General features: G+C 49.5%; 1 protein-coding gene across 1 annotated transcript in view; it reads left to right on the forward strand.

Annotated features, from left to right (window-relative positions):
• Positions 1-447: 447 nt before the first annotated feature.
• Positions 448-16,727, forward strand: part of HK2 (hexokinase 2) — a 62,644-nt gene continuing 46,364 nt past the window's right edge. The window contains exon 1 of the mRNA XM_072769968.1: positions 448-966. Within this exon, the coding sequence (XP_072626069.1) occupies positions 904-966 (63 nt within the window). The 5' untranslated portion in view covers positions 448-903. The remainder of the gene's footprint in view (positions 967-16,727) is intronic.

The raw sequence follows: 16,727 nt of genomic DNA on the forward strand, positions 1-16,727 counted from the left end.
GTCTCAGAAATGTGACCCAGCAGTGAGGGGTGGGGGGGCGCCTCACGTGACCCCGAGACACCAGACGGTATCCCTCTTCCCGCACAAGGCACGTGCTGGTCGGGTGACCCGTCTTCCCAGTCGTGCCACACGCCGGGTCTGTGATCACGCGCCCCCCACCCAGAGCTGAGCCTGACGCGGCGGTGGCTCATGCGCCTTGCCGTCCCAGCCTCTCGCCACGGACCACACGTCCCATCCCGGCCGCCCGGCCCCGCCCCCTGCCCCGGGCGCGCCCCTCCAGTTTGCCGGCTCGGGTGTCGGAGGGGCCGCGCCCGCGGGCCGTGCGCACGGATTGGCTGCGCCGCGGCGGCGGGCGGCCCGTGGGCGCACACACCCTCCCCCTGCAGCCAATGGGCGCGCGCGCGTCACCCGCCCGGAGGCCCGCGAGCCGGCAGCCCCTCAATAAGCCACATTGTTGCACGAAACTCGCGAGCAGAAGTCCCGGGCTGCCGCCAGCGCCGCCGTGTCATCGCGCGGAGGAGTGCCGTGGGCAAGGGCAGCGCGCGCGGGAGCCGGAGGGGTCCGCTCGCCCAAGGGAGGCCGGACCGAGATTCTTCCCAAGTTGAGCCTCCAGTGATCCCGTGGAGGAGTTAGCGCCTCAGCGGTGGGGCAGCCCGCCACGTCCCGGCAGTGATTTTTGGGCGCCTTCTAGCAATCGGGACTCCCCAGACCGATTTCTGGAGACTCCAGACTCTCCAGCTGGGCGTGCCATCGCCTTCTTTTCCGTGCCGCCCGGTTCGCGGCTCCCCGCCGGGCCGCCGAGCCCGGATACAAAGCGGTCGGACCGCGCTGCGCTCTTCCCCCGCACGCGCTCTCACCAACCTCGGTTTCCTAACTCGGCGCCGTCAGGCCGCGCGCGGCAGGATGATCGCCTCGCATCTGCTCGCCTACTTCTTCACGGAGCTCAACCACGACCAGGTGCAGAAGGTCAGTGAGCGCGTGCAGGGGCGGCTGGCTCGCCTTTGGCAAAGTTGCGTGGTCCCCGGCCCCCACTTTGGGGCCCCGGCCGGCCGCGACGCTCCTCCTCGCCCCTGCGGGGAACCGCTTCCTCCGCATTCGTGCTGGAGGACGCGGAAAAAGTCAGGGCCGCCGGGCAACCCCGGGGCGCGAGGAGCCACGTCCGCTAGGCACGGGCAGGCGTGTGCGCGCGTGCGAGGCGCCGGGGCTCGCGCACCGCGCGGCTCTCCGCCTTCCTGCCATCCTGCGCGCAGTCGCGCTTTTTTTTTTCTCCCTCGCTGGAGGGGCGGGTCGCCCGGCACGTAGTCTGAGACTGCGAGGCCCACGTGGGAGGAGCCCCCTTTTCGCTGCCGGAGTTCCGGCGAGAGCACGTGGGGGAGAATCGTGGCTGGTGGGGGTGGGGGGAGGCCCCGCCGCCACGTGGGATGCCGGGGTGGGGGGCTCCAGTGCGGAAGGACAGCGTTCTGGGGACGCACGGCTCCCCTCGGCGTTCCTCGGGGCCTGCGGAGGTGCGCTGGGGCAGAGGCCCGTCCGGGAGGGAGCCGGGAGCCGGAGCCGGGAGCCGGAGCCGGGAGCCGGGAGCCGGGCCGGGGAGCTCCGCCCGCCGCGCCCCCTCCCCGGAACGGAGGCCCCGCGAGGGGCGTGCACTCTCCTCCAGAGGTGCCTCGGGACCCGGAGTCCCCGGCGCCCGCCTCCAAGTAGGAGGCGAGCTTTGGTTGGTGTGCAACTGAAAGTTACTCGAAGGGGACCCCCACCCCCACCCCCACCCCCACCCCCGCCCCGCTTTCCCGTCTTCTTTGGAAAGTTTTCGTTACGTCAGGGAGCTTTTTCCCTGCCCTAGGCTCTGACAGGTCTGCCCACCTCGGGCCCGGCGGCCCCCGAGGCCCGGGCTCCGGGGCCAGGTCATTTGCATAAGAAAGAGCTTCTGGCCCCGCCGGGAGCCCAGCTCTAGGTGCCTCCGGGCGTGGGGTGGGGGTGGGGCCGGGGCCGGGGCTGGGCCCGAGGCGCTATCACCCTGGGGAGCATTGAGTTTCTGAAATACCGGGATTTCAGGACGGGCACCTGACCCTGGACCTCAGCTAGGACTTGAGAAGAGGGGACGGGCTGGGCGGCGGTGGGGGTGTCCAGAGCTGTGAGGCAATGACAGCGTTGCCCAATTACATACTTGAGATTTCTGTTGTCTTAGAGGGAACGCATTTTGGGAGAATATCTTGATATAATTGTTCGGCGCCGCGACGGGCTCGTACTCCCATCCTGGGGGTTCCGAGAGCAAAGGAGAGGATGGTGGGTTACCCTCGTGTTTTCAGAGCGGTGGCAGGTGAACCCCCAAATAAAGCATGGCAATATTTAGCCTCAGACTGGAGTAGGGAGGAGTGGGCGGCTGGTTTAGTTGAGTTTTACTCTGCTTCGAAATAAAAGATTGCTGCTCTCTCACTCCTGGGATGTGGCCCTGCTCTGCACTTTATTTCAGTTTAAGAATGTATGTGTGAGCCGGTAGGATCTTGGCATCTTCTTTGGGCTTCTCTGCCCAAGAAGTGAGTTAACCCTTGGGCAAGACTCATCCCTTGGCAATCCTAAAGTAGGAAGCTGGAGGATTATTAATTTGGTGAAGGTCTTCTCAGTCGTGTGAATATCACTCCAGGACATTTTAATTCTTTTACCAATTTACTCTCCCCTAATCCAGAGGAAGGAGGCTAAGACTCAAACTGTCCTGGTATGGCGATCATCTCTTTTGTCCCAGATTGGAAAGAGAATTAATAAGCTGGGGTATCTGGAAATGAGTTCTAATCTCTCTTTTGTCATTTATTAACCACAGGACCCTGAGCAAGTCACTTTGCCTCTTTGGACTGTTGGTTTCTTTTTATAAAACAGGAGTGACAGCAGCAGACTTGTCCACTTTACGGAGTTGTGATGATTAAACACGGTAAAGTAGAATGTGTCTTTTGTAGGCTACTCTTATCTACACTCACAGCTTCCTTTTAGCCTGTGAAGTGTCTGGGTGGACACTGGGTGTCCTTCCTCTAAATTACCAATGGGGGCACAATAGAGTCAGGCCTTTAATTTACCAGGTATCAGAATCTGGGACTTGGTCTCTAGACGTAATTGAGTAAAGCTGTTTGATTACAGCTGCCATTAGATAGGAAGTAGAAAGAGAATCAGAGAATATTTTGGAATTATCTTTTCTTTATTTCTTTTTTTAAGGAGGCTCCACTGCACGCCCAGTGTGGAGCCCAGGGTGGGGCTTGAACTCAGGACCTTGAGATCAAGATCTGAGCTGAGGTCAAGGTCAGTTAACTGACTGAGCCACCCAAGTGCCCCTAGAAGCCTCTTTTTCAGTTCCTGCTACAAGAACAAATTAGGAGAGAAGGCTGAAGCTTGAGTTTTAATTTTAGAGAGTCTTTTGAAAAAGCCTTGATTTGGACTCTCCTGAAATCATTATCTTACATATTCGGGGTTGTAGTTGGAGGCATGGAAAACTTAGATTCACCTACCTAGAACTAGTCCCCACCCACCTTGTCTCCTGATGAACAAGTCCAGTGTTTTGTACCATTAAGAGGAGAGTAAGGGTTATTTGCTAACATTTGCTGATTGATGCTTTGAAACTCAAGAGCAAACATATAAAGCACTTACTGTGTACCAGGCACTGGTTTAAGCTCTTTACATGTGTTAGCGCATTAATGTTAACAACCTCACCTCACAAAGTAGATGCGGTTATTATCAGCATCCCTGTTTTACTGGTAAGGAACAAAGGCACAGGAACTTGTCCAAGGTCACTAGATTTTTTTGTAAGAGCTGGGAATTAAAGCCATGCAGTTGGGCTCCAGAGCCCCATGCTCTTGACCACACTCACCTGCTCCTGGGAACAATAGTCAACTCCATCCTGGCCTGTGTCTGCATTCACTCTGGGATGCTGGCAGCACTGTCACTCAGCATGCCCAGAAATGCAACTAGCTCTTCTCTTGGTTATATTAATGGCACCACTACCCTCTGGCTATTCTGGCTGGGAGCTCTGGACTCATTTCATTGACTTTCCTTTCTGATTGCTACACATTTGTCAACCAGTCTCTGGCTTAATTCAGAGGCCTCCTAGGGTTTCTCTGTTTCCAGTCTCTTTTTGAAGTCAGACTGGAACATTTCAGAAGCCTTTTAACCCTGCTGGTTGAATGCGCCTTGACCCCTTCACTCCCCAAGGACTTGGATCACCCTTCCTTTGAATGCCATGCTCTTCACACGAGGTGCTTTTGCTCTATCGTGGCATTTTTTTTTTTTTTAATGGGAGTTCTTATGACCAATGGTTTTTTTTTTTTTTTTTTTTTCAAGATTTTATTTGAGAAAGACAGAGAGTATGAGTGGAGGGAGGGGCAGAGGCAGAGGGAGAAGCAGACTCCCCTCTGAGCAAGGAGCCCTATGGGGGCTTGATCCCAGGTCCCTGGGACCATGACCTGAGCCGAAGGCAGACATTTAAATGATGGAGCCACCCAGGTGCCCCCATCATGGCATTTTTATCAGCCCACCATGCATTAGACCAGGTGGTTTTCAGTTCTAGTTCCTTCCTCAGGGCAGCGAGAATCCTGGCTGCTCACCTTTGTAGCCACTATTTCTGGCCACTGATGAGGTACTTAGTGAGTGTGAGGAAAAGGGAGGGGACCTTTCTGGAGACAAGCTGAGCTAGGGCTGCCAGAAGAGGAGAGTGAGAGGCAGGTTGGGGGATGGCTGGTACCGGGCTGAAGGGATGAGTGGATAGAGGGACATTAAGAAAGGTGGTGGGCTGAGTAATATTTCATTGTATACATAAACATCTTCTTTATCCATTCGAAGCAAATACCCACCATTTGCTTCGACGTGGATAGAACTGGAGGGTATTATGTTGAGTGAAATAAGTCAATCGGAGAAGGACAAACACTATATGGTCTCATTCATTTGGGGAATATAAATAATAGTGAAAGGGAATAGAGGGAAAGGGAGAAGAAATGGGTAGGAAATATCAGAAAGGGAGACAGAACATGGAAGACTCCTAACTCTGGGAAACGAACAAGGGGTGGTGGAAGGGGAGGAGGGCAGGGGGTGGGGGTGACTGGGTGGCGGGCACTGAGGGGGGCACTTGACGGGATGAGCACTGGGTGTTATTCTATATGTTGGCAAATTGAACACCAATAAAAAATTTTATTATTAAAAAATCATAATATAAAAAATAAAAATATTTTAAAAGATTAAAAAAAAAAAAAAAAAAGAAAGGTGGTGGGCTTTTCTTTCATTAAGGCCTGAGGCTGATCCTGACCCTGAGGCTGATCCTGAGGAGAAAGGGAATGGGTGGGGGACACAGGGAGGGAGAAGAGGAGGGTAAAGGTGTTTTCCTGTCTTCTAGCAATCAAGGCTCTGTCCTCTCTGTGGAGAGATAGAGGATTCTTTTTTATTAACTGTTGTATAATTAATATTCAAGATAAAGGATTTTTGCCTCTTAGGAGTGAGAATGAGTTTTAACTGTAGAAGTGAAATGAAGTATGCATGCCTTGCTTTAGACCTTCGCCAAATTGTTTTAACATGCATAGAGTGGTGTCATATTTTCACTCTGATTATGGAATATAGATAGCTCACTTGGGCTCTTTTCTGGGTGAGGGAGGGGTGGCTTTCAACTCTTATGGGGGGGTGGATATCTTGGAGGCAGAAAATTCAACAGAGAGCCCCCAAGAGTCAAGAAAGATGAAGAGTTTCAATGTTTTTTGAGAACTTACTGGGGGTACCAGGCCCTCTGGCTATGATGTGAGAAACTGAAACTCAGATACCTTTCAGTTGTCTAGTGAGATAAGGCAGCAGCCAAGAGTGGGAGCATCACGAGGTAAGAGGTTGGAGACCTGAAGGGAGCCTTGACTGGTGTGCCTTGAGCACCTACTATGTGCCATTTAATCTTCTGGGAAGGGTTTAAAGTAGCAGGAGTAAACTACTGACCACAACCTCACTAAGATTATTCTTGACCCAGTTAACTGACATTGACAGATACGGTTTCTCATTTGTTCACTGTGTACATAATACTTAGTGTCTTAATACTGTCCCTTCCCTGCTCAAAAGCATTTGATGGTAGGAGGAATATTTTGTAGCTTTTTGCTATTTATTTTTGTTTGGCCAGTTACTATTTCAGACAGTGCTAGGAAGCACTTTTCTTTACCATTGAGTTAATTAAAATTCCCTCTGAGGCTCCTCAGACAAAGCCAACTTTTTTTTTTTTTTTTCAAACATCACTTTTCAAAGATGAACGTTTCCAGCACCCTGAGGAGTTTGAGGGCAGTTAGGGGCCCTTTTCCAGGGGAAATCAAAACAGCACAATTCACAACAGTTTTCTCAAAATCTGGCAGCCAGCCTAAGGAGATCTGATGTACTAAAAGACCTCAGGAACCCTAGAAAACTGATGCCCTTTGTTCAGATATTTCTTTACAAGACGACTCTTGATAATGGGTTCCTCATTATCATTGTTGAATTTTGAAGTCAGCAAGTTTGGTTTGTTTTCCAACACTGTGTGTTGTCTGTCTTTTCCTTTCCAAAGCAGTGGGGGGCCAGGGGTGGAATGAGGGGTGGGGGGTGGCAGAGAGCAGATCAGATCCCAGAGTTCATTGCCTGAGTCTTAATATCATATGCTCATAAGGGACAGGCCATACTTCCTTGCACTGGAGTGGCTCTTTCTGCTTTACTCCTAAAGCAGGTGTTTCAGCCTTGGTGCTGTTGGCATTTTGGGCCACACAATCTTTTATGAGGGGCTATCTGTATGCCAACCTATAATAAAGAGGAAAAATTCCCAGCCTCCCAAGTTTATAGAGCCAAAACCTGTATTCTATTTGTTTTGTTTTGTTTTTGTTATGACTTCTTTTGAGCCATAGTTTTCAAGTGTTAGCAATTTTGCCCTCCAGTGGGCTTTGGTATGTCTGGAGACATTTTTGTCTGTCACCAGGTAGGTGGGTCAGGATGTGTTGCTGCCTCTAGGAGGTAGAGGCAAGGGACCTACTCAATCTTAGAGTGCACAGGAAAACCCCTTGCAACAAAGACATTTTTGGCCCTAAATATCCGTAGGTTGAGAAACTGTGTTAGAAGAACATAGTTCATCCCTTCCTTTAGCTTTATAGCACATTGTTCATGATCACACAGCTAGTTAATAGTAGCTGTAACCAGGACCTTGGCTTTCAGCTCGCAGGTTGTGAAGAGATCATGGTGGTGAGTGGCCTTTTACAAAAGACGAATAGATGAATTTGAGGTGAAGTTTGCAGGCCACAGCAGTCAGCAGATGTCCATGACCCCTGGTTGAAGAAGGGTGGGTTACCTGGGTTACTGTTTTTCTGCCTTCCACCAATAAAATGCCTACAATGTAAGCACTGCAGGAAGCCAGTGGGAGAGAAGTCTGCTCAGTTGTCCCCAGGAGACTCTTACCTGATTGTTGCTGGGATTTCCACCGAGGCCAAGCATCCATCAGACTTGTGAACAAAGCCGATGAGCCTGGCGGAACATGAGCCCAGGTGCTGCTCTAGCTGGGAACAGAGAAGCAGGGCTAGTGATACTCATTAAGGGCCACTCCAACAGTCATATTGGAAGGGGCTGTATGGGGAGTGATAGAGTCAGTCTCCCAGGATTGAGTCCTGCCTTATGTAACCAGCCCTGTGAACTTGGGTTAGTTAATTTAATCTTTCCAGGTCTTGGTTTCCTCCTCTGGTAAAGTGGAGAGTTTTTGGATAACACCCTCATAGGTTACTGTAGGGATTAAAGAGAGTTAGTATATGTGAAGCTCTTAGAGCTGTGCTTGACACATAGTCAACTCTGTATGTGTTAAATATTAGTACATAGAAGACTACATACATATAGTACTACATTCTTAGATACCCTACGGTGCTGTCCATCTGGGCAGGAGCAAAAGAGGCCCTGTTTCTTTTTTCCCAAGGGCTTTTAGGACATATGGGTCCTGGAACATTGATGCCATCTGATGTCGGGTTGAGTAGAAGACAAGGAGGACAGAGATGGAAATTTCGTGAGGCTGAGGGATAAGGAAGTGTCCTCGCTGCCCTCTCTGCCTTCTAAAACTGTCTCTTTCTGGGGCCCCTGGGTGGCTTCAGTGAGCATCTGCCTTTGGCTCGGAGCGTGATCCCAGGGTTCTGGGATCGAGTCCCATATTAGGCTCCCCAGAGGGAGCCTGCTTCTCCCTCTGCCTGTGTCTTTGCCTCTCTCTGTGTCTCATGAATAAATAAAAAAAATCTTTAAAAAAAAAAAAAACAGAGAAAACTGTCTCTTTCCTGGGCATAGGAGAACCATTCCTGAGTTCTTTCTCTAACTTGCTTTCTTTTGGGTCCCCTGGGAAGTAGCCTCCCCACTGTGGGGGGTAGGGTGTGTGTGTGTGTGTGTGTGTGATGCCACAGTCATTGTACCACAGATTAAAGCATCCTCACTGGAAGGCATGACTGACCATAGCATTAGTTCCATCCTTTTCACTGTAGAAACCTAGTCCCCTCCTCTTCAGTCCCCCACACCAAAGGGCAGAGGCTCCCAGGGCAGTTGCTGAGGCCCACTTACACTGTAGTTGGCCAGTGAGATGCTTGCTTACTCTCCTCACCTCTGCCCCAGATTCTGGCTTCTTGCTGGGGAAACTGCTTGTGGGGGCTGTGTACCCTGGGCTGTTGAGTCATAGGACCAGGTCATGGTAGGTTTTGGTCCCACTGACCCCTAGAATTTCACTGAAGGGAACCATCATTCCCACAGTCTTTTGGCAAATCAGGAGGAGTGTGTCTTGCCATCTTGGGTGTGAGCAGAGAGCTCTCGGCCCCTCATGCGGACTCTGGGCTGTCCACTGTGGCCCCTCCTGATACTCAGGTGCCCCTGCCTCTTGACAAAGCTCAAGGCAACCCTCTGTGGAACCCACTTTCTCCTCCCCTTGTTCCTGTACAGGCTTTGGCTTGTCCAAACCCAGGTGGGAGTCTTGGCCTTGTTTCCCTGAAATGTTGCCCTCTCTTAGGAGTGGCCATACTTTTTGCACTTTTGTGTATGGGTCTCAGAGCATTTCCCTATGTTCCTTATTTGGAGAGATCTTGGTTAAAATTTATTTTGGAGTTAACTAAGAGAGTGAGTCATGCTGAGACCCTGGCCCTTGGTACCCACCCAGCCAGCCTTCCTGATTCTCCTCACCCTTACCTCAGTGGTTCTATCATGGAGGTATGTTCAATGTTCTTGAAAGGCCTTATTCCTAGACTCTTCCTCTGGCATCTCCATATTGTCTGATAAAGGAATGAAGCCAGATAAGCCACTAGGGTTAAACAAGGGCATGGCGAAACTGCACTTTTCTTTTTTCCCATTTGAGAGATTTTCTTCTCTTTCTTCCTTCCAAATTTTTCTGTCAACCTTGCAATGAAGCCTTCTAGCCATGTCTCATCAGTTCCATCTCCCCCACCCCCACCAATTTCTAAAGCTTTTCAAATAACAAACACTACTAAGTGCTGGGCTCTGTCTGTGCACTCTAACTCTGGCCATCCTGAAGTAGCCCGCCCTGGAAGCAGCCCACCCTGGTAGACATTATTATTAGCTATTATTCAGATGAAGACACCAAGGCAAAGAAAAGGGATAGTACCTTGCACAAGGGCAAACCTGAATTTCAGTCTGACCTCAGAACCCAGACCCCCGACCCCAGCATGAGCTGCCTGGGACAACTGGAGACAGGTCACTTGTTCCATTTTTCATGGGGCTATGAGTCAGGTGTCAGTTGGGAAGGGACCTTTGGATCATTTAGTTCCAGTCTTTCATTTTATAGATGAGGAAACCAGGTGCTGTCTACTGAGTGACCAGCCCAACTTTATATAGGACAAGCCCCAGAGCAGGAACCCAGTTTCTTGGTCCCCATTTCCTTTTTGGCACCAGTCGTGCAGCATGAGCTCTTCTCATCAGTCAGGTGTGGGCTCCCCAAGAACAAAGGCAGGATTTGCTTTGTGGCCTGTACCTAGAGGAACCCTATAATTTGTCCAAACTGGGCCACTTTTGAGAGTAAACGGAGACACTGTTAATACTTAGGCTGCTGCCTCAGCATAAACTGAGATTGTCCTGGACAATCTGGGGTATATGGTTGCCTTGCCTTTGGTGCTTATGGGATGAGTGGGGCAGACTGGGAAGGTCTGGGGTGCCATGGTGCCAAGCGACAGATCCACAGGGATTGAGGGGACACTTGGCAGCAGGCGGGAGTAGGGAGTTCAGATGTCCCTGTGGGACGAGAGGCTCGGGCAGACTCTGGTCCCTGTCATGGGGCTGTCCAGGGGAGGCAGAGTCTGACCCTTAGGGGACCCAGGGGGACTGAACAGGCAGCTGGAGAGGAAAACATGCTGCCCCCAGAGTCACAAGCAGTGAGGGCTCAGGCCTGAAAAACAGGGTCAGGCTCTGAGCTCCTGGGCATTCTGGAATGGCCAACTCTCCCCGTCACCCAGGTTACTCTCCACTGCCTCCCACTGCCTCCCACTGCACACTCATAGACCCTTGTACGTGACCATGACCTATGACTTCAGTACCTACTATATCGCAGTACTGAGAGAGCTGCTGGAATCACAAACATGAAGTTGGGAACATGTAGTTGGTGCTTTTAGTCCTCTGGGACCAGCAAGGGCCAGCGAGAGCAGGGGACATAAGGTGTCAAAAGTGTGTTAGCAGCTGGGAATTTGGGGAGAGGCCATTTGTGCTGGGCCCTGAAGGGCAAAGTAGGAGTTTGTTAGGCCAGAGGAGGAGAACATTCTAGGTGTGGGGTCAACATATACACATTTCTATCCTTTTTGAGACACTCCTTAGAATAGTATTGACACATGCATGTTTAAGTGTTATAAATCTGTATTTTATTACAGGGAAAAAAACTGCCTACTCTGGCCTTACCTTCAGTTTGTAATTACTTGCTAATGTATTTACCTGACACCAATAGACTGAGCCCCTTGCAGGCAAAGACTGGTGCCCTCAGCCCCTGGCCGGGGCCCTCTCCAGTTAGCATCCTCCATCAATGGTGTGTAAATGAACTGTGCCAGGGTCTTGTGCATCAGAACATATTCTTGCACTGCTGCCTCACAGCTGGCCCAGAATGTGTGAGGGCAGGAGGCTCCCAAGACTGGTGTCCCAGATGCCCATCTCCTGGACCCCTGAAGGGGTGCTGCTGCCTGAGGTCTGTCTGGCAGTAACTCCAGGCAGCTGAGGCAAGAACTGGAAGAACAGGAAAGCCTGTGACTCACCAAGGTGCAACAGGATCCGGGGGGCGTGGCCTGTAAGCCTCCTGGGTCAGCTCCACACTCACCCTGGCACCCTGGGCTTGTGAGCTCATGGTGCGTCAGCTGGAATCTCCCCGAGGTGGCCTGGTGGCCCCTGCGACGTCCGCCGCGTCGCATCTGAGGAAAGTGTTCTGGCAGACCTGTTACTATTGGTTAGGTGCCTTTCAGAGAAGGGAGTCTTAAAGAATCGAGGAACTGCTGTGTCTTTTCCTCCTCAGTTTATCTTTTTTTTTGTTTTCATTCTTTTTTTTTTTTTTTTTTTAATCAGAGACATCTGGCCTTGCCTTGGCACCATTACAGAATAAACTTGCTGCTCTTTGCACAGCCCTGGTCCTCCCAGGAGAAGTCTGTGAAGGTATTATTATTAATGAGGTCACTGACAGTAGTTACCTGGCTTTCCCAGGACGGGCACACCTGTGCCCCAGGTTAGGGCACTCAGCTGACCACTGGATGTAGTGAGTCCTGCCAGGGACTTGGCCGGCCCTTGGTTTGGGGAAGCTTCTCTGAGGTTTGGTTTTCGTTGTCAAAGATTTGAGGTGGCACTGGCAAAGGAGTAATGCAAGAAACAAATTCTTTTGAAATGAAGCTGTAAGCCTGTGTCAGCCTACTGGAAGGCTATGTGTGGCTGCATTTAGATCCTGGCTCTTCCCCCTGGTTTGACCTCTTACAGCCTCCTTTGATCTCTTGGGCCCTCTGGCCATGTGTAGTGGGTAGACCAGGGCCTAATCAGGACCTTGCCCTTTTTTCTTCCTATTTTTAAAAATGGAAGTATAGTATACATAGGAAACTGAAAACACCAGGTAACCACCACCCAGATCCAGTAATAGATCATTAGCAGCACAGAGTGATTACACTATCCCACCTTCTGTCAGCAGAGCTCTATTTCTGTGCTTCAGAAGAATAGACTCATAAGATATGTCTACTTTTGTGTCTGGCCTCTCTATTTTTTAAAGATTTTATTTATTCATAAAAGACACACAGAGAGAGGCAGAGACACAGGCAGAGGGAGAAGCAGGTTCCCTGCAGGGAGCCTGATGTGGGACTTGATCCCAGGACTCTAGGATCACTCCCTGAACCAAGGGCAGATAGATGCTCAACTGTGGGGCCACCCAGACGTCCCATGTCTGGCTTTTCTTGCCCGATTTTATATTGTGAGATTCATCTATATATGTGGCTGGATGTGATGGTAGGTAGTGTCTTCTTGCCTGCTGTATAGTATCCCTGTCCCTGCACCCCCAACCCAATTTTGACTGGTTTGAATTAAAGCGGATGAGACCAGTCAAAGCCTTTCAAGAGGATGTGGTCTTTCCTAAATTTCCTTTCGGGAAGTTAGGTTGGAGCCTTGAAGCCTTTGCCTAATTTCTGTATATATGACCTGATTATATCTTTGGGACAAGAACCAGAGTGCTAGGAAAGCTGGAATTCAGTCAGCTGGTCTGCTTGGGGTCAGGAAGAAGCTAAAAGGTAGGAATTAGCTACTGTGCATCTGGCGTCTTCTGGAGAGAAGGTTCTGGGTTATTAAATCAGAAATATGCAAAGCCTGGAGAAAGAAAGTCCTTTGCTTCAGTGTCCCTGTGTCCTCAGCCCTGACGCTTTTATGCTTTCTTACCTTATTTGTTCACTTGAATTTCATTTTCAGGAGGATGTGTACTGTAGAGATGACTGATGAGGGTTTGCTTGATCCTATATTAGTTCTTTTGTCTCCTTACTAAAAGGATTAGGTGATAGAGCTCAGCTTTCAGTAAGAGGGGCAGGCAGAGGGATCCCTGGGTGGCTCAGCGGTTGAGCATCTGCCTTCAGCCCAGGGTGTGATCCTGGAGTCCTGGGATCGAGTCCCACATCAGGCTCCCTGCAGGGAGCCTGCTTCTCGCTCTGTCTCTGCCTCTCTCTCGGTGTTTCTTATGAATAAATGAATAAAATCTTTAAAAAAAGTGGGGGGCGGGGAGCAGGCAGGGATAACTACTGACATACTTACATGAGGGATAGTTCACTGGAGCTGAGAGCAAAGCTCTGAGCTTCCTGACAGTCCAGGCAAAAAGGACAGCTGTCTTAGAGTCAGTGGTTTGAATTTCATTGGCCTGTAGCAGAAAGCAGTAACTCTGGGCAGCCAGACTTTATCCTGGAGCCAAACCCTACAGGAATTAACTGGTCAGTAAACAACACAGCGACTTTACACAGTTCCTTCCCATGATCCTCTGATTAAAAGCGGTAGGTTTCAATCAGATTAATACAAAGACATCACAGAGAGAGTTAATGTAATACAGTAGCGTGCTGGTCCTGGAATTCATAATGTCCTTCCAAGACATTGGCCCACACTGTCTTGAGCCCTTTCACAGGATACCCCTCCTCTCTAGGTCACCATATATCCACTGACATGTATGTTGGATATATATATTCTTATCCCAGAACACAGTCTCCCCAGCTTGCTGTTTTCATGGGCCACTTACACCTGTAATACTTCCATGGGCCACCTTGCCTTTGCCTTTGTTATCTACTGAGATCCATCCCTCTGTTCAATTCAGAGACATTTATTGGGTCTATAATATGAGCTGAATTCTGTCCTTTCTTGTAAAAAGTCCTAGAGAACATGAATCTTGAGTTCTTTAAAAAAATTGTGTGTGTGTGTGTGTGTGTGTATAAAGTATACAGTTCATTACATTGTCCTACAACCATCATTACTATCCATTTCTAGAAGTGATTTCCTTTATTATTTGTTTATTTGAGAGCAAGAGAGATAGCAAGAGCACACGCAAAACATGAAGGGGAAGCGGGCAGGGGCAGAAGGGGAGGGAAAGAGGGAATCTTTAGCAGGCTCATTGCTCAGCATGGAGCCTGATGAGGGGCTCGATCCCATGACCCTGAGATCATGACCTGGGCCCAAATCAAAAGAGTCTGACGCTTAACTGACCAAGTTACTCAGGAGCCCCCAGAATTGACTTCTTTTAAAATTATGTTCCCGTACACTGAAGTGCTTTGCATATAATTGGTTTTCAATGAAAGCTGTACAATGGGAGAAGATGAGGTTGCAGCAGTGACCAGAGATTCTGGGGTTGAATGATACAAATCTTACAGGTGTTGAAATTTGAAGTTTCTTCTACACTTCCCTCCCTTTGAAACCTCTTAAGGAAGGTATTCAAGGTAGGATTTGTAGTACTTTATATAACCAGCTGTCAGGATCAAAATATTGTTCTTTTCTGGGTATGAATAGTTTGATCAGGACCATTTTCACTCTGGGACCAGAAAGAGTCACTCTAGGATCTAGGCAGTGGCCACCAGTCATTCAACTGGGGTTGCCTCTAAGATGACATGGGCCCTGGTGGACTAACAGTAAGACTGTCCTTTATTATTCTTGATAATAGAGGAAGGTGTCTAGGTGATCTACACTGTAGCCTTAACTGTGTGACCTTGGTCAAGGCTACCCCCTGGCCTCAGTTTTTCTGAGGTCCCTTTCCAGCTACTTCTAGGCCTTTCTTTTCAGGGCTTCCGCATACCTAGCCAGGGCTCTGTCTGCTCCACCAGGCCACTGCACACATTGAGGGGGATCCTCTGAATGGAGGTTGGCCTGCTCTATCCACTCTTTGCATGATTTCCCCTCCTTTTAGTGCTAGTCTTGAGGAAATGTGGGTATGGGCTTCTCATTTTGGGTTGCTGTTTTATTTCATCAAGAGTATGGGGTTAATTTCTCATTCGAACTTTCCCTGCCTCTACTCCCAGTTCTCTAGAGGAAACAGGCGTTTCAGACTGGTGTGTTACAGGAAGAAAGATGACCAAATTTGCCCAATGAGGAAGTTCTAATCTCAAGATTGCTAAAGAGGTGTCATTTAAAACTGCTATCTCTTTCTCTTTAATACACATGCTTGCTTCCAGGCAGGCAAGCGGCCTTCATTTGCTTCCAAGGCAGGCTACCTTGGTCTCTCCAGCTTGGAAAGCCCCTTTCTTTCCCTCTTTCTCCCGGATAGGGTTTTAAAGAGAGGCAGTCCAGTGTGATAGGCCACACACTCAACCACAGAAAGAGAAGGAACAATTTGGGGAAACAGCCTCTGTTTTGTTAACTCTGGATGTGACTAGGGTAGGGTTAAGAAATGTCCTTGCTAGCCTCTGAGGGTGCCATTGGCCAGTGGGGAGTCTAAGAGAAAAAGAGAAGGAGTAGATAGAGTTTTATGTTCCTCATTTATGCCAGTGACTGCTGTGTGGGGCTGTTCATCCTGTTTGACAGGGAGGGAGCTGGGTCTCAGTCAGAGTGACTCATCCACTGTTACACACCTGTACAGGTGCTACAACCAGGATTGAACACTGACTTTTCTGATGCTACAGCCTGTACTTGACTGTCACTCGCTGTAAAATGAGGGTTGGCCTGAATGATTCTGCTTTTTTTCTTTTTTTTAAAGATTTTATGTATTTATTCATGAGAGACACATAGAGGCAGAGCCATAGGCAGAGGGAGAAGCAGGCTCCCCACAGGGAGCCTGATTTGGGACTTGATCCCAGGACCCCGGGATCACGACCTGAGCCGAAGGCAAATGCTCAACCACTGAGCCAGGTGCCCTAATAATTCTGCTTTGATAGTTTCCAATGACCTAAGGGTTTCCAGCAAGTACAGGGTTTAATCTTTTCCAGTTCCCAGCACCCAGGATCAACACAGGATTATTTCACACTTAGCCTAATGTCTTAACTGCTGACTGACAAAGATTCAAAGGGAGAAAACTGGTAAAAATGACCATGGGTGATGTAGACCCAGAGCCTAGCCCTCTGTTATCAGATTATTGGCATGGGGGATGGCAGCTCCAGGAGAGAGCTGTTTGAGCACCCAGGGCTAAAAGTGTCAATTTGGTTAGTCTGGAATGGATCTTGGGATTCTTAATGTTTTTAAAAGGCTCCTCATGTCAGTCATGCTGATGTAAAGCCAAGTTTGGGAATTCTCATCCCAAATGGCAGAATGGGGCCTAGATAGAAGTTATCAGGAAGTGGATTTATCTCAGTTTGATAAAGAATTTTATTCCAATTAGCGCTGACCAGTAGTAGTAGCTAACCAATTTAGAGTACTGAGCATGTCATGCTTAGAAGCATTCCAACGTAGGCTTGATGACCGTTGGGGTGAGAGAGGCAAACTTGACACATGTGGATGCTACCTGTGGTGGGATTTTGTTTTTGTTTTTGTTTTTTTGTTTTTTGTTTTTTTAAATTTTTATCTATTTATGATAGGCACACAGTGAGAGAGAGAGAGAGGCAGAGACACAGGCAGAGGGAGAAGCAGGCTTCATGCACCGGGAGCCCGACGTGGGATTCGATCCCGGGTCTCCAGGACCGCGCCCTGGGCCAAAGGCAGGCGCCAAACCGCTGTGCCACCCAGGGATCCCATGTGGTGGGATTTTGAACGTGATGCCCCAAGGGCATTTTTAAGAGTATTTATTACAGTAGGACTGGCCTGCATACATTTGATAGCTCTCAAATGACTTTGTCCCATGACTTTGGGTC

The sequence above is a fragment of the Canis lupus genome, chromosome 12 (genome assembly GCF_048164855.1).
Source record: "Canis lupus baileyi chromosome 12, mCanLup2.hap1, whole genome shotgun sequence".
In the NCBI taxonomy this organism is placed as follows: Eukaryota; Metazoa; Chordata; class Mammalia; order Carnivora; family Canidae; genus Canis; species Canis lupus.